Source organism: Taeniopygia guttata, chromosome 1A, assembly GCF_048771995.1.
Source record: "Taeniopygia guttata chromosome 1A, bTaeGut7.mat, whole genome shotgun sequence".
Taxonomy (NCBI): Eukaryota; Metazoa; Chordata; class Aves; order Passeriformes; family Estrildidae; genus Taeniopygia; species Taeniopygia guttata.
Window position 1 is genome coordinate 19,285,162 of NC_133025.1, and position 22,682 is coordinate 19,307,843.

The 22,682-nt window shown below is 37.7% G+C and overlaps 1 protein-coding gene across 3 annotated transcripts in view; it reads right to left on the minus strand.

Moving 5' to 3' along the window:
* Nucleotides 1–15,203, minus strand: part of IL17REL (interleukin 17 receptor E like) — a 42,479-nt gene extending 27,276 nt beyond the window's left edge. For all 3 annotated transcript variants that reach the window (XM_030256273.4, XM_030256283.4, XM_030256264.4), the window contains exon 1: nucleotides 15,044–15,203. In XM_030256273.4, coding sequence (XP_030112133.4) covers nucleotides 15,044–15,145 — 102 coding nt within the window. In that variant the 5' untranslated portion in view covers nucleotides 15,146–15,203. The remainder of the gene's footprint in view (nucleotides 1–15,043) is intronic.
* Between the last annotated feature and the right edge of the window lie 7,479 nt (nucleotides 15,204–22,682).

Sequence of the window (22,682 nt, forward strand, 5' to 3'; positions counted from 1 at the left end):
CAGGAGGCTTTAATCCACAGGGAATCCTGTGCTCCACAGAAATAAAGCTGTGGAGAAAAACCATATTATTGCTGCAGGTGAGAAATGGCAGCATATTCTGCCCCCTGTGGCAGCTGCCTGGGGTACCTGAGAAGTGTGTCCTGTCCTTCATGGCAGCTTTTCATTTGAGCTAAATAAGTGTCTTCTTAAAGGAGGCCTTAAGAAAACCAGTGACCACTGTCTAACCTGTATCAGTTCCCATTCTTCTGTCCTTTTGGCAGTCCTATTTTTTAACAATCACTTTTGGACATAAGTTGTCATCTTTTACTATTGGCAATTTGGTACTATGACTCAAAAAAAGTGCAAATGCATAAAGGTGGTATTTTAAAGCACATTTTATAATAAGACCATTGTGGTCATATACTGTCCTAGACTAAAGATTAGAAAAATTATTTGTGACATTTTTAAAGATATTGGTTTGGCTGCTTCTACAGCATAATACATTGACACTCAAATTAGGACCTGTTGCAACAGACAAGGCATAATGGTTTTAAATTAAAAGAGGGTTGATTTAGATCAGATATAAGTAAGAAAATGTTTTATAGTGAGGGTGGTGGAAACATTCAAGGCCAGGTTGGATGGGGCTCAGAGTTCCCTAACCCAGCTGGAGCTATCCCTGCTCACCACAGGGTGACCTTTAAAGTTTCCTTCCAGCCCAAGCCATTTCATGATTCTACAAAGCATACCAAACTTCTTTACATAATTGTTCTAAAACTGGGATACTTCTATTTCAAAGGTTTTATAATTTCCTCAAATCCCCATGAAAAACTGAAAATGGTAACTGATAAAACCTAATTTCTGCTGTATCATAGAAATATTTGCTATTTATTATTTCTGTAGGGAACTGCTGGATCAACTAATTTCTCAATCATTACTTACTGGGAGAAACTAACCTCTCATGAGGCTGATCATTCAGCAAATTACTTCCATGTTTTTAACTTCCCATTTTGCAGCCAGACTGTTGAAAATATTTTGGTTAGGTGGCTTGACATAGTTCCTAATTGCCAGTCAAAATTTCTTAGAACAGCATCTTTAACTTCTCTAACCATTCTTTCTGGTTACAACCTTAGTGCAAAAACTACATTTAAAAAAATCAAGATCACAATGAATTGAACAATAAAAAATCTCACAAAAATCAGAGGATTCAGCCTTTTAATTAGAGGAGGTCACCCCCCTGTTGTGAAACCTGAAAAATGAAAACTGAATGTAAAATAATTAAATTACATATATTGCAGGGGGAAAACCAAAACATCCTCTTCTGTGGGCTATGGCATGATAAAGAAATTCACTTATACCTTTTAGTCTATCCTAATTAATTACTGGTCTTCACTATTGCATAGAGGAATCCTATCATCTGAACCCTTACATTTATTTTCTTGGCTTTTCCACAGGAAAGAAAGAAACATCATTCTGTGACTTTTGATCTGGTAAGATGTTTTGTCATCCTTGGGCACTTGGTTGTGTTCTGGGTCAGGAGTTGTTGGGAAGGTTTATATAAATAATCAAATATTTGCACAAACACTTGCCAGTTACAGCAACATTTTGTCATGGCACAATTTCTTTTTTTTTTTTTTTTGAGAAGTGTTTATTTTTATTGTACAATACCAAGTGGGTGGGGGTGGCATTTTCTTTTACAATCACTTCGCAAAACAGTCCAAAGAGACCATTTGTCTGAAAGAATAACTCAAATGAATTAACCAAGTTCCTCTCCCACTTTCTATATCTTTTGTTTTCAGGAATTTTCAGTGATGAGTGCAATAGAAAAATGTAACACACTAAAACAGGAATGGAAATTTTCTTCCCCTTTTAAAAATGCCAAGGGCATCTTTTATGCAAAAATAAGATCCTGAACATGATAGTACATTTTACTCCTATACAGGGAGAATCTTTGATTCATATCTTCTTTGGCAAAGAGCCCGAGTAAAATATACTTACACAATGCACAAACAGTTAGGGATTTTCCTATTTCTCTGGGGTTTTCCCCATTTGTGGTATTACTCAACTGTAGATAGAGGTTATCTGAACAGACACCACCAGCATGCAGCATTCTGAATAGAAGATGTGGTGCCAACTTTTTAGCTAGCACAGCAACTTCTCCCCAATCTAAGACAATTGTAATATCCCATTGTTCTAACTACTGTAGAGAAGAGAGTGAGATCAGCAGAGGAAGACTTGGATTAGGGGTACAGAGAGTGTTTTCATGAATTAAAATTGCCAAGAAAAAGAAACAAAGATCAAATCTGCTTCCCATTTCCTCTCATATCTTCAGGCACTAAATCAAGTGCAGAATTGTGGAAATTCCTCCCTGGATGTTCTGTCATGCAGGAAAGAGTCTGAGGAAAATTTGGGTTCACAGTCTGTTAGTTCTGTTGTGCCTCATTCGTAGAAGAGCCGGTGGCGGCTCTTCCACAACTCTATACGAAGCCTGAAAATTCCTTAAAATGTATTCTTTGCTTGGGACCAGGTTGTCAGACATTTAACATTCATTCATTAAGACGCCTACATGAGTCAGTGAATGTAGAATCCTCCCTTTTGAGTGATGCTCACTGGCAAAGCTATTAGCTACATTTCTACTCTAAGTTCAGTTGTCAGAGAAGGCAGAGAGAAAGGAACATGACCATATTCTAATGTTTCCCTCTATTCCACGGGTACCATATAATCTAATCCCTTTCAAAAACTGGTGAAGCATCATATAAAATCATTCAGGCTTTCATGTGCACTGCTGTGAGAGCCAAGGCTATTCCAGAAGATCTGTTGTTTACTAGCACCAAACCTTCTAATTTCTTACATGAACACAATAATGGTTAGCTTCTACTGATTTCTGATTACTCATTATCTTTTCACTTAAATAGATGTTTTCCACCCTGGAATTTACATTCATTTATCTTCAACCAGTAATATACCTTTTCTCAGCTTTTTTCTAAGACTGTAAAAGCCAAGCTCTTTTACTCCTCTCTAATAAACCAGATTTTACTTCTTACCACCACCCTTCTCAGCAACTTCTACTTCAATGTATCTGTCCAAATTGAGTGACCAGAACGATCCATAGCTGTGAAGACACTGGGGCTCATTTTGTGCCTTGTAAAGTCATACTAATTTTTGTCTCAGTTGGGAACACCACAGCCATGCCATATCCTCCACCGCAGAGGGGGAGCTACTTACCCCTGCTGTGTGAACAATCCAACAGCAGCTTTGCTTTCTTCAGCTGTCCACCCATTCAGCTCACAGAGAGAGGAGCCCACAGGTGCTGGTCCATTAGAGTTCTCTGTGATTTCTCATGGCTTCCAGTAAAAAACTTGGCATGCCAGTGTGATCCCAACCACCTCCATAAGGAAAGGTTCTTTGAGCAGTGCACAGCCACTGTCAAAGTTTTATGCATCTCCACCATTTAAGAACTTTGGATGGAAACAGAGAGGATTCAGAGCTCAAAAGCTCCACAAAGCATCAACAAATGACTGTAATTCCTTTCACAGAGATATTCAGGTCCAGAAACTATCTAGGGATTACTTCATAGAGGGAAATAACTGAGTATGTTTTAGCTTTTTCCAGAGCTATTTTCATAGAGAAAGGTCATAATGCTTTTGCAATTTACATATCATTGATGCTGATGGGGACTGGAACCTCACAGAACTTTTCTCATTATGTTCTTAGAAAGGTCACTGCTGTATTTATCTTACCAAATGTAGGGAAACAGAATTCTTTATAGTAAAAGAAAGCACAGTGATAACATAGTGATTCCTGTCCCACTGAAATAAGACTTAACTATTTATACAAGTATTTATACAAAAATTGGAAGTGAGTGAAAAGGAAAAATAATAGACCTCCAAAATACACTTGGCAAGTGAATTAAATTGTGGTTATATTTACCAAGAACCAGAGAAATTGCAATGATTAATATACTTAATATGAAAATTTAGAACTGTTAAAAATTTGTAGTTAGTACAGCTGATACAGTACCCTTAAAAGACCTTTTCTGTAAAGGAGCATCTGTATTTGTTTTGGCATCATGTGTAATTATTCTCATTGCCAAGGTAAAACTATGTTACTAATGACAGTTTTCAATTTTTGCCAAACCACGAGGTTGTTCTTCAGCTTTTACTGACAATGTGGTGATCTGATACATGTGAATAGTGTGCAGTGGGATTAGCTAAGCAGTCATAGATGGAAACATTTGGACTGTTATTCATGCAGAAAAGAAACAGGCACCCAAACTTACGGCAAAGCATTATTTTGGACTACTTTAAACTACAAAAACACCTGGATGCTGCTGGATTGTTTTACAGAATGCTAAAAACAAAACATCTGAGTTATGTCTACACATTATCCAGGTCTTTTTCCTGTGTGTTCCAAGTGAAATGAAAAATATCCCATCACATTAGTGCAGTGATGCATCTGAAAGAATAATTGCTGCTGAGAGGTGGGATATGAAGCTCAGGCTCAGCACAGTGCTAACGAGGTCATGCACGTTTGGGATGAGAGCTGGCCTGAGTCGGGCAGGGCAAGGTAACATCTGGCTGTGCTCACGCTCTGCTGATGGGCTCTGAGCTGATCAGTGAAACAGCCAGGAACAAACAGGCAAGACATGATTGTGTTTACTGAAGATTATTGGACACTCTCCAGTAAGACCTCACAGGGATCTCAAGCAGAGACTCTTTACCAGCTGCCATTGCACTACCTTCCATTTCACATGTAAATGCAAAGGTACAGACCCTGTCTTCCACAATCTGCTCGTTGTCACAGGGCCAACACCTCCATCACAGCTTAGCAGCACTTCAGGAGTGCAGGAGCACATGACTAAGACCTTCAGCCCCCTTAGATTTTTATCCTTATGTTTACCTGCTATCAGTCAGGTGTAGCAGAGATTTCTGTTTTCCCGGCAGTATGCATTTCCTCCTGCACTGACTGATGCAGAGGAGTCCTGATCCTATATTTTTACTGCACTGTTCCATATGTTATCCGTACTGCATGTGGCACATAATATCTTCTGGCCCTCGCAGTGGCTACATGGCTGAATCCTTCTCACAGAGCAGAACAACTGGAAGAGTTAGAAGCACAGTAATTTCTCAGAACTCTTGGCAGTGACATACATTTATCCTACAAGTAAATGGCCAGACAAAACAATATTGCTTTGAGGTCTCTCAACTGGGAAGAATATTCTCTGCTTCTTTTTTTTTTTATTAATTTTATTTAAAAGTAATGCTGAGATACAAAAAAGGACCTACATATAAACTACTTGCTTTTAAATTTATTGGACCAAAGGGAGCTATGACTGCCTAAAATAAAAGCTGCCTGCTTTATTGTATGCTTCAGCTCCAGGACTAGAAGCAGAATTTGCTTGAAGCAACAGTATGCGTTAACTTCTTTCTTTTAGAAATTAAAAGAACAAAAAAAAAAATTGTCAATCATTTTGATGTCATGTTTCCTACAATATTAACACAAGTTGTTAACAAAACAGAATAGCGAACAATAGACTCAGTAAAATTAAAACGTACTTTGACTGCCATACCGTCAGCTGGTATAAATCAGCACCATCCCATGCACAGACTGTCCACAATTTCAGACCACTCAGCTACATGAAAGGAGAACTAATCTACCAAATCAGCACTTCTAGTATAACAATGAGACAGGGACACTCTGACACAACATTAATTATTTCAATTACTTACTGGAAATCTCATACAGGGAATGATAAAATGGAATCAAAGAAATGTAGGGTGGAAGGCACCAAGTCCAGCTTCCTTCTAGAAGCAGTACTGTCACCAGCACCAGATGAAGTCAGCAATTATTTTGGTCATTTCTTGAAAAACTGGAGGACACAGATTCTACAAGCCCTCCAGTCAACCATGTGCTTTGAGGTTAGGATGTTATAATGATCTTTGTAGCACAAAACAGGCTACGAGAAAAAAGCTGCCTCAGCAACACTGACAGAACTGAGACTAGCAGCCTCAGAGGTGACTGGAATCAGTGGGCCATAAGATTGTCATAGAAAAGAACAGAGACAAAAGAAAAACATAGCAAGAATTCAAGTGAATGTTACAAGAACATACTCTCCAGGACAGAATTGCTCCTCCTGCTGCTGGAGACAGTAATTATTTCATTTGGAAATATGTATTTTTATTTTTGCCTGAAGATACTTTTCTATTCTAGTTACCATCTTCTCATATATCCTAGCACTATTGCTCAGCAAAAAGAGACACACTGCAGGCCTTATTTTCCAGTGCTCTGGCATACACAGCAAAGCCCTCATTGTTTTGCTCTAGGCAACTATTCTTTTAATATATGTCTAGAGTCAGTCCCGGGAGCAGCAGTCTGTGCTCAGCTGTACAGAGGGGAAATAGAAGAATGCTGGTCTGAGTGAAAATTGTAAGCTGAGTTTTTTGAGTACTTTCAACATTCACATGGGAGATCTGTTTCCTACTTGCATTTTGTTCTAAGCAGTGATCAGAAAACAAACCAGAAACTGAAACTTTGGAAGAGTAGCTCTCAGCAGCTGCTCCACAAGAGAACATCTTCTTTGTGGAAGTGAGTTTCCACAAAGAAAAAATTTCGCTCGTAGCTCAGGTCTGTGGGCTCTAGAGAGTGGAAATCAGACTAACTGGGTGCTTAACTCTTTCCCTTGCCTTTCCTGATGCAGCACCCTGCTGAGTATGCAGGTTTCTCATACTGCCCTGACAAGTCTCCAGTGCTTTCTCCTGATCTCCACTGAATCTGTATTTAATAACCTGGAACCACAGGAACACAGCAGCATCACAAAATTGGTGAATGTTCTAGACATTACCCTGAAATGCTGGAGGTGCAGGAACTTAAAAACAAAAAAGAATTTTCTAACTCTGCCATCATGGATCACGAACTCATAGTAAAATTTAAAATAACATAGCACACTTGGCAAAAATTTCTTATAACAATTCCAAGACTTTGGAGGCCACATTTCAGGGTTGAGACTCCCTTCAACACAGGAGCACATGTTTCTGGGTTTTGCAGCTTCAATTAAAATTATGTTTCTCCCTCTTCTCCTTAAAAATAAGAAAATCTCAAATCTAAATAATTATGGAACTACCCCTGATTATAGCACTTCCAGGTGAGAAGTAACTTTTAACGTTGACTTTGTTTTTATTTTAGCCTTAGCTTGTTATGTTGTGTAAGGATGTAAGGCCATACAAATGATCCCACAGGACATGGTAGAAGCCATGGTAGTCTCAGATTACTGTCCTCAGAGGGAGGCTTCTGCATTCCTGCCTGGTGCCACAGCATCAGGAATTGCTTCTATTACAGACAATGCTAATTATATAGAGCCTGATTGGCTCTAAAAGTACTTGCTTGAGTTACAGAAACATTCTAGCCACAAAAAAAATGAGGGAAATATTAATATATGAGATTTTTTTAGCTGTATTCTTGAAAATTTTTGAGAGAGGACTTTTTCCTGGCTATTCATATTTGCATTATTATGATGTCTGAAAGTCTGAATCCTGCATCAGAAACCCTATACCAGGGGTAGGGTTCTATCCCTACATACATGCCTTTGATCTCCTATCAAGAACAAGAAAAGCCAAAATCACCTTTCCCTGAAAGAATTAGCTGTGTAAGTACATGAGTAATTTTAAAAATTCAATATTTATTGTGTAGAGAAACCCTACTGAAAATATCTAGTGTGTATTTTAGCTGCAACATTTGGAGTTTGAGATAATTGATAGAGAAGCTAATTATATATAAATCTGGAAAATTTAAAGATAAATAAATCATATCCAATACAAATTAATGATTTGAAATGTCATTACATATGTCTATTTCTCAAAATTTTTATTAGTCATAATTTAATGGGGTAAATAATAATTTTGGGGGGGGGGTATGGAGAAGGGAGAAAAAACTGTGGAATAATCACAATGTACAATGTACAATGTTGTTTATGTGATTCATAATCTCTGGAAATGTGCAGAAATTATTGAAATGTACCATACTTATTCAAAGCAACTATGTTGAAACATTTACTTGCAAAAGAAAGACCCACAGGTAATTTGCAAATTAAAACTAAAACTCTCTTCATTTTTGCATAGACACTTTAACCTTTTTATTATGTATCCTCCTTGTACTGTAGTTGCTAAACTTGGCACAGGGCAATTAAAGGGGGCAGAGGTCCAAGAGAAGGGTTTCTGAAGATGCAGGATCCCACTAATTTACAACAGCTAAATAAACCCATCAGTGTTCACTACTTTCATATGTTGCTTTACACTGTGCCTCATTTTTAATGATAGCACTTACTGAAAACCATTTATGCCATACATTTGCTTGAAAACTGTATGTTATTTTTGACCTCTAAGTGGAAGAGAAAATAGGCTACAAAGACAGACTGAATGGTAACACAGATCTGACCATGCTCTAAAAATTATTCTGTTGTATCATATATAAATATATGTTGCAAATGAGGAGGGAAAACCCCAAAGAACAGATATAACTTATAAAAACTAAGCATGAAGCATCACACTATAATGGTAACAGCAATTATGAAAAATTATAACAAAGACATCAAAATACAAGAAGCAATGGAGAAAAATCACAGCAGTCATAGAAAAAAGAACAGCACGTCAGGGAGATGAGGAAGTGGGAAAAAGATGAAGGAAGTCTGCATATGTAGGGATAAAAGGAAAAAATAAAAGTGGATACATGAAAAATCTTAACTGCAATAAATTCTATTTACTCAAAGTTTTTCCAAGAAAAGACAATTAATATACCTCTAGTATGGTACAATGTTGTTTATGTGATTCATACGCTCTGAAAATATGCAGACAAGTAGAGGCAATAGCAAGACAAAAAGTTTTCCAGGAATTATGGAAATTTACCACAATTATTCAAAGCAACTATGTAGAAACATTTCCTTGCAAGAGAAAGATCCATAGGTAATTTGCAAATTAAAAGTAAAACTCTCTTCATTTTTGAATAGATACTTCCTGAGTGAGATTGCATGTCCTGTACTGTTTTCATGGTGAGTCCTGTATTTTGCATGATGGAAGGACAAGACATGCCATGGAGCAAAACAGGTCTTCAGCTCTGATGACTGTTCCAAAGGATTAAATCAAATATGGTTTGAAGGACCATCTGTAGATCCCACAAAAGAAAAGTGGATTGATAAATGAATGAATGAAAGAAGAGATACTTGTCCTAGAAGAAAACTCAAGATGTCATCTACTCTACATTTCTGCCTTTGTAAGAAAGACCTTTATCTGAGACATATGTGAGCTACATTAAACATATCTCAGCTATATTTTCTTAGTGTGTATGGAGGCCTCTATAAGTTCCACAGGCAATCCATCCCAGTGCTCAGTATCACTAGTTATTGTGATTTTTCTGTCTATTCATGACCTCAGAAAATTCAGGTCCAGTGAATTCTTATGGTTGTGAAGGCAGGGATAGTGCTGTGATGTGTCTGTATCACTACTGAGTACACATTAATTTACTGGTTCTGTGATCATTCCCAGATAAGTAGTTCAGAGGTGGTCTGAAATTTCCTCAGCAACATACTGCAGTTTGGGGCATACTTTCTGGTTTGCATTTTAAGGTGGCAAATAATTTCCTGGTTTTCAAAATATAGCCAATAAATGTTAACAAAATCAGGGAAAAAATATAAGGAAATAGATTTTTCTGACAGTTTGAAAACTACTATGAAAACAACTGTAACAGGTTGTTATGTAAAACCTAGGGATCTCTTTTGTGGATAATGGTAATGAAACTCATAGAACTTCAAATGTGGGATCCTGGTTTGAACAACCACCAAGCCACAATACAGCAACAGAAAAGTATGGCTCCCAGAAATCAAATTATTTTTAGGCAGAGATAGGAGGAAACTCCTTTCTTAGGTCTAAATCCATCCATCCATCCATCCATCCATCCATCCATCCATCCATCCATCCATCCACCAGCAAAGCCTAGCATTTCAATGCTGAGCCAAAAAGCCCAGAGAGCACCCAAACCTATCCTTAGAAAGAGGTCTTTTAAACCTCTTTTAGTCCTTCTCATTTTTGATCGTCCCTGGTTCTCTCCTGCATTCTGGCAGGAGAGGAAGAATAGAGTGGTATAAATAGGCATGACAATGTAACAGATACAGCATCGCCAGCTCCACAAAAGTACAAATTAAATTGTTCCTAGACCTTACTGCAAGAGTTCCAGATAGGTCACACCACGTGGTCTTGTTAAAGTTTTTACACTCCTAGAAAACCTGTCCCACCCAGATTTGATCAAATTACAGGTAGTTTTCCAACTGCAAAGCAGTAAAATGGCTGTGGAAAGTACCTACTTCCAAGTCTCTATACCGACTAAGTTTTGGGTCCAAACGGAGCTGAAGGACAGACCAGATCCCTAAGATTAGGGGTGAGAGAGATATGTAAGCTAAAATTCACTGCCAGTAATGAAAGCCAACTGCTCCCATCTTCTGCTGAGCTTGCTTATATATCCCTTTTTGGGTTTATCAAATATGTGTCTCCTGCTATTTGCAGGAGATTATATACTGATTGCACATAACTGATGCTGATCTATCCTGGTGAATCTTCTAGCACTGCCTTGTGTTTCAGCTCCAACACACTTTGTTAGGTCCAGTTCCAACACCTGTTAAGTCTGTGCCCCCAGCTTTCATGACTGCTTGTATTCTGTGTTTGCTATTCCAGTGGCTAGTCTCTTTCCAGACCTTGCAACCTTTTTCTGGAATTCCTGAGGAAGAGAGAAGGGAAAAAGCCCAAAAGCTACCATTGCATTTTTTTGCAAGCTCTGAATTGCAGAGTTTTCTCCATCTCCACCTCCCTTATAGGAGCTGGTGGTGGTACATGCTGTAACACTGAGGAGCACTGCAGTAAGTCCCTGTTTGCACCTGTCGCTGGCTGTCTCCTTCTCAGGGGAGGAGGAGATGTGACAGCACCCCACTAGTGGCATAGGACACAACAGGAAGCTGTCTTATATCATCACTGCCAAGCTCTTTTTGACCCAAAGAGCAAATGTGAATCACTGTCCAAGAGATAAGCTGCCCAAACTGCTGAATTGCAGCTCTTCTAAGCACCAGCAGAGAAGGCAAGCAAAGATACCAAAGCAAATGGGTTAATATCACTCTAATACAATGACTCGATATGACTGAGCCCCTTAAGTTCTAACTAATGACTACTTAACTCATAATTATAATATTCAAAGCAGTTAATGAAAACATATAATTAAGACACACCAGACAGGAAGGTCAGAACTCTGTTGTACTTGTGAAAACCAGAGAAATGAAATTACTTGAAGAGAGCCACACAAGTGACTCGATAACAGGCAGAGAAGTAGACCCTAGGCTTTCTGTCTGGGGCATTCTCTCCTGGATTATACTGCATCTCAGCAAATATTAGCAAAGGATATGTTTTATATTTTTATGCATCTCCTTCAGTCATCAGATATATCAATGCATACCCAAAAAAATTCTGTGTTGAATTGTATTCCTATGATGGGATTTCATGATGTATCTCTCTCACTCACCCTGAGGAAGCCAGGTCTTTGATCAGTCTCTTTAGACATCTACCATGTCTAAAATTACGTTTTCCATCAGATTTTAGAGGACAATTGACTTATGTCGTTCACATAACCATGTTCATTCTCTAGAGGCTTGGGATCACTTTTAAAACATTAATTGCTTAATAATGAACAAAGAATAGCAATTTATGTCAGCTGACTTTGTGGACTAAGGGGCACACTATATCACCGGCTTTGCAGTGTGAATATTCATGATATTCAGCAAAAATGGACTGATCAATTGATCCATGGTATAAATATCCAGTAAAGAAACACCATGTATTTTGATCATGAATAGCAGGAACAAGCAGCAGTTATATATCAAGGATTCACTGCCAATAACCTTTATAATTACAGGGAAATCCCAGATTCAGTTTAGTGTTTTTTTCTTTATCCATAGACTTTGGAAACATTACTGCATTAAATGGCAGACAATTCAAACAATATTTCAGTGTTCTGGGGAGTATTTTTCAAATGTAGTGCTCTTGATCTTTACCAGCTGTTGAACCTAATTTGGCATAAGTATATTTCTTTGTGTACAGCCTGTAAACAATGTGGATTGTAAAATGAGTAGGGCACAAACCCAATTTCAATTGCAGGCTGGGATTCCCCTATGTTTTTACAGGGAAACTTGTTTGATAACTGTGTTTCCTATTTGGTAGGGCATGGAGATTATGCCCATAGCATTTAATCTTTGAATACTAGAATACCACATGAGCTCTAAAGCCAAGCTATTAAAATAAAAAAAGGAGAAATAAATCATAACATATAATAAAAGCTTAGTTGTTCATTTGCCATCATTCAATCCACAGCTGTATATTTTTCATGCTGTTTAAAATTTCACATAATACTGGCACAAACTGCCAATGTTGTTTTTTTTTTTCTTTCCTGTACTGAATAGATGCACCGTTTTTGTTACAGTAATGAAACCTGAATATTGCCTTACACAAGGCAATACAAGGATATCTTGCTGAATATCCATGGTAAACTAAGAATATTTCACGAAGTTGTGATAAGAGTTTAGTGCATATGTTTAGCAAGTCATATGCCTCAAAATAGTCACTATTTGCCTCCTAAGTACAACCAGTGGTTTACTCTGATAAGGAGTACCCATGGAGGTCAAAACTGCTCACAAATATCTAGCGGACACAGCCACACTAAAATCTAGTCTACTGGTCAAACTCAACAGTTTCAGGTATTAAACCTGCTAAAAAGCTTCTGACAACACCCAATGTTTGAAAAACACAGAAAAATGCAAATTATTGCTTTTCATGTCCCTATTGCCTTATGAACAACCACACAGCTTCAAGTTTGAATGCAAAAGATAAATTTACTGTACAAGCATCTGGGAAAACTTCATGAGAAAAAAAAAATCTATTATGTTCACTTGTAACACAGCAGCTGCAGAAATCTATAAAGTTTTAAATCTACAATATCTCATTATCATATTAAGGAAATTGCTAGAAATGAGTTATTGATTCTCTACTTTGGGATCTGATGTGATATAGCAGAAGGAAGTACACACATATTTCACACAGTCAAACTGCAACCCCTGACTAGTGCCCCTATGAACAACTCTGAGTTACACATCATAGGGAAGATTGACTGCTCCCTTTTAGAATAACTCATGAGCTGGATTGAGCCCACAAATCATTGTCAGTTATGCAAAGAAATTGAAGTTACTTTCAAAGGAAATGGAGGAAAAAGTTTCCTCTAACAAGCTAGTCATGAGATTCTAAAGCTCATGTAGCTAAAGTGCTTTCCACTAGATTGAAAATGCTATGCTGGAAGCAATTTATCCTGTTGAGATCATTATTGTTCCTTCTGAGAAAACATTTTTGTCTTAAAAAGTCATTAATGCATTCAAGATTCTACTGAATACAACTAGCAGAAACATCACATAGAACATGAACTGAATCCTGTCCCTTACATCACAAATGATTGATTGATTCTGCCACACTGGAAACAATGTATTTCCCCTGTAAATAAGAAAAGTAAGACACACCTTTCTCAGTTAATCAGTCGGAAAAGTGTAAGACACACTCTTGAAGGTAACGAAAGGGGTCCAGTTTGCCAAACCTTATGGTCGTGTCTGTAGGCAATTAGTGAATCAGTCTTTGTAACATAACACCTAAGGTTTTAGGGTGTTATGTCACAAGGGTTTTAGGACCCTTTAGGGTCCCCAGAGGTAAATCCTACCCCCTAGACTGAAGCCCATCATAAGAGGTTGAGGCTGATTTTTACATGCTGAGTCTGATAGTCCTTCACGCTTTGAAGGGATAAATTAGAATGACAAATCATTTCTATTTTAAACTCTCATTGCAGAAGACCAAGGTGCATAAATTATTTAAAATACATGTGTATTTTCAACCATAAATATAAGTACATAAAAATTCTTGAAAAGTATTCGGGTGCATCTAGAGATTAATCTCTTATGGTTATATTTTATTATTCTAAAAACATCTAAGTAGCTAGAGACTCCAAACCTTGAATACAGAAGCATTAACTATAGTACATGAATATTTATTTATAGAGAGGGCTTTTTTGCTCAATCTAGTATTTTATAAGCATCTTTATTCCTACTGGTTTTCTAGGATACACATATTAAATATAAAATAAATGACTTTAACATGAACTAACTTAATATCTGGGTAGTACCACCATATTTAAACAATCTTTAGAATGTGTCACTGCTTGTCCTAAATACCAACATCTTCAGGCAGAAGTTTATACAGACAGCCAAATTCTTTCATAATTTCAATTTCACTTCTCTGTAGCCAGTACACAGTTATCATCCTTCACTAAGACTGAAAGACAGATTGCCTATTATTTAATCCCTTTTTTTTAAATTTATCTTTCAATGTACTCTGTTTACAATTTCAGAATGCCAAGAGCAGGATATCTCCATACTGCCCCTTTGCGGGGATATTTGGAATCATACAAATCCAAAGCTGTTAAGGAGACGGTATGGTTCACACCCCTTTCATGCACATACAGAAGTCATTAAATTTAATACTGGTTACATTCAAACCACAAAATGAAAAACATGTTTTACTCTTTCTCATGCTTAATCCGTTTATTCACAGCAAATGCAGTGTTTCATATGTTCCTAACGTAATTAGAATTTTCTGAAACCTCTCATTCCTCCCTCTCACATCTCTTTGGCACTACTGCTGTTCTAAAAACTGATTCTGGAAAAGTAATGAATATTAACAAAATCTGTTTTTTCAAATACAAAAGATAGATTTTAAACTAACAGCAGCAGTTGCAAATGGTAAAGATGCATTTTCCCACCCCCTTTCAGAGTCATTTTTGCCACTTTGGATACTTAATTCAGAATGACAGGAATATAAAGTAAATTCAGGACAGCTGAAATATTTTTCCCTTGTAAAAGGGAAAAGGTTCCTTGCTTTTCCTACAATTATTTTGGTAGCATATAAGTACTATATTAATAGACAGCAAATTGGAACAAGTAAGAGATTACCTGAGAACATGAAAGTCCACATTCTTCAATCCTGGGAATAATCTGACAATCAGCATTCCAAAAGAAAATTATTAGAAGAGTCTGAACATAAGTACTTATCATCCTAAATTAAAAAAAAAAAAAAATACAAAAAGCAAAATCTCAGAAGAAACCTTCTACTCTGACAATTCTCCCTCTTGTGCCAAAACTTTAATATGAATTTTAGTCCCTCCCACAGCACCTCTGAGCTCCTCCTTCTAAAACTTTCCAAAGACAGAAAATTGCTAGTTCTAGGAAATATAAAGCATGCTCAACTCATTTCGTATGCTCCAAACTGAAAAATAGGAAACAGTGATTTCTGACAATCACAAAAAAAGCCTCTTCCTTCTGGATTTCATCACATTAGCATTAGATAAGTTTCAACAGATTTCTTTTCTGTAAATTCCATATATAAATGGGAAGTTTGTTTCTAGACTGATGTACTAGACAAGTTCATGGGTATTCATATGCAGTCTTATTTTCCTGGTTTTCTAGTGCTTTCAATGAGAAGAAAAGGTGGTCAAGGTGCCAAGGTGGGTGGTCTTGGAAGACTAGTTTCTTCTTTTTCATCAGCAGGAATACCAGATTCTTTCACCCTAGAAATCTGAGCCTTGAAATTTTTTTCACTATTACCTAATAGTATCAATAGAAGCATCTTGTTCTATAGCCTAACTCCAGCTTTGGAAATATGCATGTTTATTCAAAGCTTAACACCACCAACTCTGAAAGCAGGGTAGGAGTGAGTCACAATAATTCAATACCTGTTAGCATAACAGAATGTCCAGGAATGCCTCTCTGGATGCTACATTTCACACAGTCCCACTACCCTTTGTAAGGAACAAGTATTTCAAAAACACACTCTGGTTCTTATGGAGACTACATGTGACATGCCTAAGAGGAATAGGCAGTTTTCCTCCACAGAGGGCTTGCTCACCACTGAGAAATATCTTTCAGTAGAACAGTGCCCCAAGTACTCAGTGCTCTTTCAAAACCTTTTACATCAGTTACAGTGGAGAATATACAACTAACAGCATCTGCTAGGATCTGACATTACACATAAAATACGATGTCTTCTCTGCCAATGTATCTACTGTACTTGTATTTTAGCTACTTCATGCAAGTCCAGTTTGCCAATTTTCCTAGAAGACTTTATTTTTTAGATAAGCATACTTATCTAATCACCATACTGAACAAAATGTAATTTAAATGTTTTGGTTAAAATCAACAATTAAATTTTGTCATCTTCTCAAAGCTTGGACATTAAGGAGTTAATGTGTTGCTATGCCTCAAACACTGATGGCCACTCAAGCAGGCAAGTTAGAACAGGTGGTGGCTGGAAAGGGGGGGCTTGTGGAGGTAGGGCAGCACCCTTCTGGGGCCCACTTCCCTGTTCTATCCATGGTGACCACATAAAGCACAGAGGTGATGATGAGAAGGAGTCAGGAGCTACTGAGAAAGGGTCAATCCAGCAGAGGTGGATTGAGACCACCAAACTACCCTCAAAGCCCCATGGCCCATTATCAAATAGGTCCAGAAAAACTTTGACCATGGGGATCAATTAATCCTGAACACTCACAGGAGTGGAATGTGACACATCTATGCACAAAAATACTCAAGGCCCAGTCCAGTCTCCTGTGCCTAAGAGAATCAGAGGATGCTTAGAAGAAATAAGAAATAAGTTAAATATCATACTTCCATGGATTATTTTAAGATGTATGCTGACAAGTTCCAGTGACCTGGATCTTACGGATTTACTGACCCAAAATCCACATGCATATCACTGGTTTTAAAGGCTGTCTCTGGAAATTTCTTATTTGTAAAACAATTCTTTGCATCTCTTTATGCTTTCCATTTTCAAATCTTCTTGGAGCCATGAGTAGTACAATTAACCTATGTTTATTTCTTTGTTTGGATTTTAAAACTGCTTCCAAATAGTTCAGTTGGGTTGCCCCTTGTTGCTTTAAAAAATACAGAATATCCATTTTGATCTCACCTTTGCAAAATAGTCACAGCTATAATGTTTTCCAGCATACCTCTCCTATATTTTCTACGGTAAGCAATATACCTCTTTATTTTTACTATACCCTTTTGTAAGATGAAGATCCTGCAGATAATATCCAGGAGAGAGCAGTTCAAGGATGTTTTACTATCTAGCAAATGCCATTTTGACTCTCCTGAGTATATTTACCTCCATACATTTACTTCCAGTTTCCACAGAAATTAACAGTGTGATTCACCTTAAGAAATTGTATTCTCTTACTGTTTCTGGTATTTCTTAGGGCACCTCTGTCACATTCTGAATAAAGCTGATCATAGCACAGATCTAACAATGTACTCTTTCTATGCAGGAACAGTATTTCAGTCAAGACCGTTTCTGTGTGGACTGAAGTTGTTATTAAGTACAACAGGCAACAACTTTATTGTTATTTTCTTCATTTGAACCTTTTTTTTTTTTAATCCTGTCTAAACAAGCTACTTTACTGTTCCTGCATGATTTGTATCCTGGAATTAACACAAACAGTGCTCATCCACTATTGGTATTACAGCAGGTTTAAGAAACGCCATTAAGATTCTCACTAAAAGCTGGGCAGTATAATCGACCCATGCCACATTTTTTGAGAACTATCAGTTATGCATTTGGGAAAATATCTCTTAGGCTCCCTGCTCAAATGTAACTCAAATTGTTGATCATAATTTTGAAAATAATTTCTTTCTAACAGATGTCTTTTAGTCCTTGTTACTTACTATAACTTACCTATATTTTAATCCACATTTGTCTTTAGTTTGATGCTTTGATTACTTTATCCCTGAAGAATGGATGATAGCTAAAGATACTGTTCATTTTCTACTAATGTTCCCTCCATCTTCAGAAAAAAGACTCTTTAAAAACCCTTAATAGGGAGGGCGTCCTTTTGCACTTTGGTAATACATATATTATGCACCCTAAATCTTTATTAGAGCACTGGTCAAGAACACAGACAAGTCAGAATCTAAACATTTCACAGTCCAAGAAGGTCCAAATCTTGAACATTTCAGGATGGTGGCTTGGTGGTTCAGGGTGTTTTTTAATAAAAATGCACAGGTAGACCTTAGAGTACAGAATGAAATCCAGTATTTTGATTTCCCCATTTTCTCTTGGGTCAAGTATGATCTCTGGACTATCAACTCAGGTACCTTTTTCTTAATTAGTCTTAGTCTTCACAAATTTTGCATGCTTGGATACGTACTTGGCCCCCTTCAAAAGAGAACATCATTCCACCACTGGTCAAGTGTGTACAGGAAACATTTGAAAATGAAAGTTAGGACAGATGTATCACCAGACATACCTAAGCAGCCAGAAATGGATTTTGTGACCTGAGGTGTTAGAGTTTAAGCACAGAACTCCAAAGAGATTTCTGCTTTGGCTACATTATTTTTTGACTTTGTTAAATTAACGTCAATGTCTGCGCTGGAAGGCATGTCCCTGTCACATCCATGCTGGAGAAGTCCCAGCCTTCTGTGCAGCACAATAGCCACATTCACACATTTTGCAAGAGGATACTGTGACATGTTCTTCCCAGTTTCACTAACACAGGCACACATACAATATTATAACAGTCCCCTGGCTATTATTATTTTAATTCTGTGTGCAGTTGTATTGCCTGGTCCAAGCAACAGACATCTTTTCCCAGAACCACTTACATCAACCATAGGACAGCTGTTTATTACTGTAACAGCTTCTCATCATGTCGGGCATGCTCTGGAGTGGAGTGGTGTGAGGTGCTACTGTCATCACAACAAAATACTTGCAAGAGATTCAGAACTGCTTGGGAACTGTGTTTTTCTGGGACTGTGCCTATATCTCCTGCCCAGAGTGAACCTGTGCAGCCAGGGTAGGTGTGCAACAGAGGTACCAGCTGGACACCTTGTCCTGGTTTAGGGCAAATTTGGGAGAAAACCTCCAAAAGGGCCCCCCCACCCAGAAAGCAAACCCACACAGCTCCTCCCCGCAGTCGGTTCCAGAATAATTTCCTCAGAGAGAAGTGGAAAAAACCTGTTTATTTAACTGGCAAAGCACTCCCCAGCACAGAGAAATGAACAAGAGCAGGTGACAAACTCATTTGCTGCTCTGAAGAGATGGCAAATTCAGAAAGTCTCTCCGGTGGGTGGTTGCTCTGTTATCAGTCCCTCCAGCACTGGGAAAGGCTGCTGCCCACAGTAGACCCCCATAGGCCACAAGGTGCAAGCTGTCCGTGTTTCCCTGGGGACCAGTCCAGAGCAGGTTCAAATGGATCCAAGAAAAGGGAAAGAAAACCAGTCCAGGAAAACTTGGACTGCCTCAGTTAGCTAAACTAACTAAAAAGCAAAGGAGCGGCATGTTCTGCCCCATCCATGTCCAGACAACACAGTGGAGTTCTGTGTTCCAGCAGAGTGTGGAGGAGTGCAGGCTGGTAACAAACTCTGTGCTTCTTCTTCTCCCCACCTTTGCTCTCAGAGCCTGTCTTGAAGGCACAGAATATAATATCCAGCTTAAACAGAACACCTGACTGGGGATACAAGCATCATAACATCACCCTAGGACACACCTATACCCCACAGAGACACAAGACAGGCTGGTGAAACACAACCTGCCCAGTGCTTCTGTACTCAGCAAGTTACTGATTCACAGTCCAAAGACAACCACACCTCATTTCATCTGCATGATCCAATGGGACCCTCACTGTCCTCACCCACCGTCCCTTTCCTTCAAGAGCCACAAGCATTCAGCAATGATGGCAAACATCACAGCAGGCAGCACCTTAGGTGCACTGCTTAAAACCCACAGATGCTGAAGACTTTCTTTTCCTAAGATTAGAACCATACAATCATAAAGTGGTTTGGGCTAGAAGGAAATTTTAAAGATAATCTACTTCCAAATTAAGTTGCTGAAAGTCACGTGCATTATTAAAGAAATAAAATAATGTCTTTTTTAATTATTAAAGAAAATAATTTTAGACCCCTGTAAAAAACTTGTGTGTTCAAAAAAAATCTACCTAGAAAAAAGTAAAATAATAATAAAAAATAAAGCATATTCACAATTCTCCAAAATTTTTGTAGACAATCTATACTTTTATGAATTTAAAGCTCAGAGTAACTGGAATTATTAGCACATGTGGAGGGGTTGCAACTAAAAGTAAATCATTCATGTACCATGTACACACAATTTATTTTTTTCAGGAGATGCTTCAGTCTGCTTCTTTTCTTTCTTTTAACCAGCTAAATTTTTTCTTCATTTTACATTGCTATTTTTTTAAGCTAGGAACCTGACTCCTGGTATAAGCTAAGCAGTAGGCCATGGCATTAATTCTAGTGATACCCAGCAAGGCAGGAAATGGCACATTTCCAAGCATAAACTCTTCTAACGTGGCACATACTCATTTACCTCACCAGGCTGAACTCAGAGAGGGATATGATTTTTGTCCTTTTAACAGGCTTTCTAGCTGTGCTGTGGAAACAGATCATCTACCAGCAGACCCTAATTAAACTTCAAGCTACCAGACTTACTCTGTGTCAAACATCAATACAAAAAATCCTTTTATAAAGAAGGGCACATGAGCAGGGGGTGTTGAGTTACAAAAACATTGGCACACACAGTGAGATTCACAATGAAACTTTCTCTGCCTGAAAAGTGCTTTTCGTATCAGCAGCAAGCCCTACACTGATTATGATTTTAAAAGCCTGCCTCTTACCTCCATGATTTTTCTTCGTGAAGGATATGAGAAAATTCAACCTCCGGAGAGGTATCCATGGTGGGGCTCCTAGTTTACAAGGCATGCAGGGAGAATTCCTGCACCTGGCAGATTGTCCAGTCTCCACTGTGCTGAACAGAGCAGGAAGGGAGCCATGGCCAGGCAGGGAGCCCTGGGATGTTCATCTTCATTGGAAGGCAGAATCTATGGCTGGCATCTCTATTGCAACCTCTTTTTTTTTTTACTCCCATCTATTCCTCATCCTTGTTAATCTAAGATGACTAAAAACCTCAGATACACTCATATATCTTAACCATTATTCACGGGCAATCCAAATTTTAACTCAATCGTCCTTTTAGTCTATTTAGTTTTTCGCTTTCTTTTTGATGATTGATATTTTCTTCACTTCTTATTAAAACACTTCAGTTCCTCAAGAGAAATGCAAATATCTCCTATTATATATGCTTTGTTTCTTCACAGTCACTCCTGACAGCAAAAATTTATAAAAAAAATCAGGAACTGTTTAAAATGCTCTCACTCTTTAGAAGAGAGCACCTCAAGCCATTTGACTCAAAAGGAGGTTAAAGTGCCTTTGTCCACTTTGTTGGAATAAGCATTTTGTGGAAAAGAAATTCCATCAGCTGTGCAACTGCCCATAATTTCTTTTCCCACCTAAATTATTTACAAAAGTAATATCTACTTATATCTAACCTGGATAACCAAAGCCAAGCTTCACTTGACAGAAAACATAGAGATAATCTCTTTAAGATATAGATTCAGTTAAACAAAGTGTTTTACCACATAAAGTAAAACAAACCATTAAAGAAACAGTTAAGTTACATTCACAATATTCTACATATTAATATCTTTTTACTTTAAAAGATTCATTAAGAACTTCTACACTGTCTACAGTCTTTTTCCAGTTTTATGCATGAGATTTAGAAAGATGTTTATTTTTAGGTAGAACTGTAACTGTTTCTTTGCAGCTTTCAAAAAAAATAGTGCACCATCAACCTAACTTTTCCTAGTTGTAAAATTGGTAGGGTTGTAGCTGATATACAGTTAATTACCTGTTATGCTGAGAGAATGCTCACACAAGTATCACCAGTACAGGCATGAAATGTTGCAATATTTAAGCAACAGCAGCTGCAGCCTGTGGTTGTTGATGTAGTAGTCTATTTTTTTTAGGTGGACAGGGAGGTTGCTGTATACGTGCTCTTAAAAAGCACTGCTCTAAGCTTGAAAGAGTATCCTCTATGTATTTAAATCCAGAATAACTGTCAGCTTTCCCAAAATGAAAAGAAACATGCTCATGTACCATACCAGCAAGGCTCCACACACTACACATCCTTCTCTCTTTCTTTCCCCTTCTCAAATGCAAAGTTAAGCTTTGCAGCATGCTCTGAACAAATTATCTGAGTTATTTCAGATTAAAAAAAGAATGAACTTCAAAGTTTATAACCTCTCAAAACCCAACAATAAGACAACAAAAACAGGAAAAAAATAACCTCACCACCTTGTCAGCAGCTATCACCCTGGTTACACCAGAATTTCTATTAACATGGAAATTCTAATAGAGTTTGAAATCTACCCAATCGTACCCATATCTTGTATGGGGGATGTCCGTTGTATCAGGGCAGGTAAGTTGCATAGATTTTAAAGATAGCTAGGAAAATAAATCAGTGAAAAGTAATATATCTAAAAATAAATAATTTAAATACACTTTCAATATCAGTAGTATCTCTTGTTATTTGGCCAATTGCTTATGTTTGTTGGATGTTTTAGTTTTAGCTAGCAGTTTATGCGTCCTACCACTCAGAAAAATCCTCTCCCCTTCTTAATAGTCCAGAAATTAAAGTTTAATGTGAAAAAATATTCTGTTGTCACCTCTCAGATTAGAATGTCAATCCACA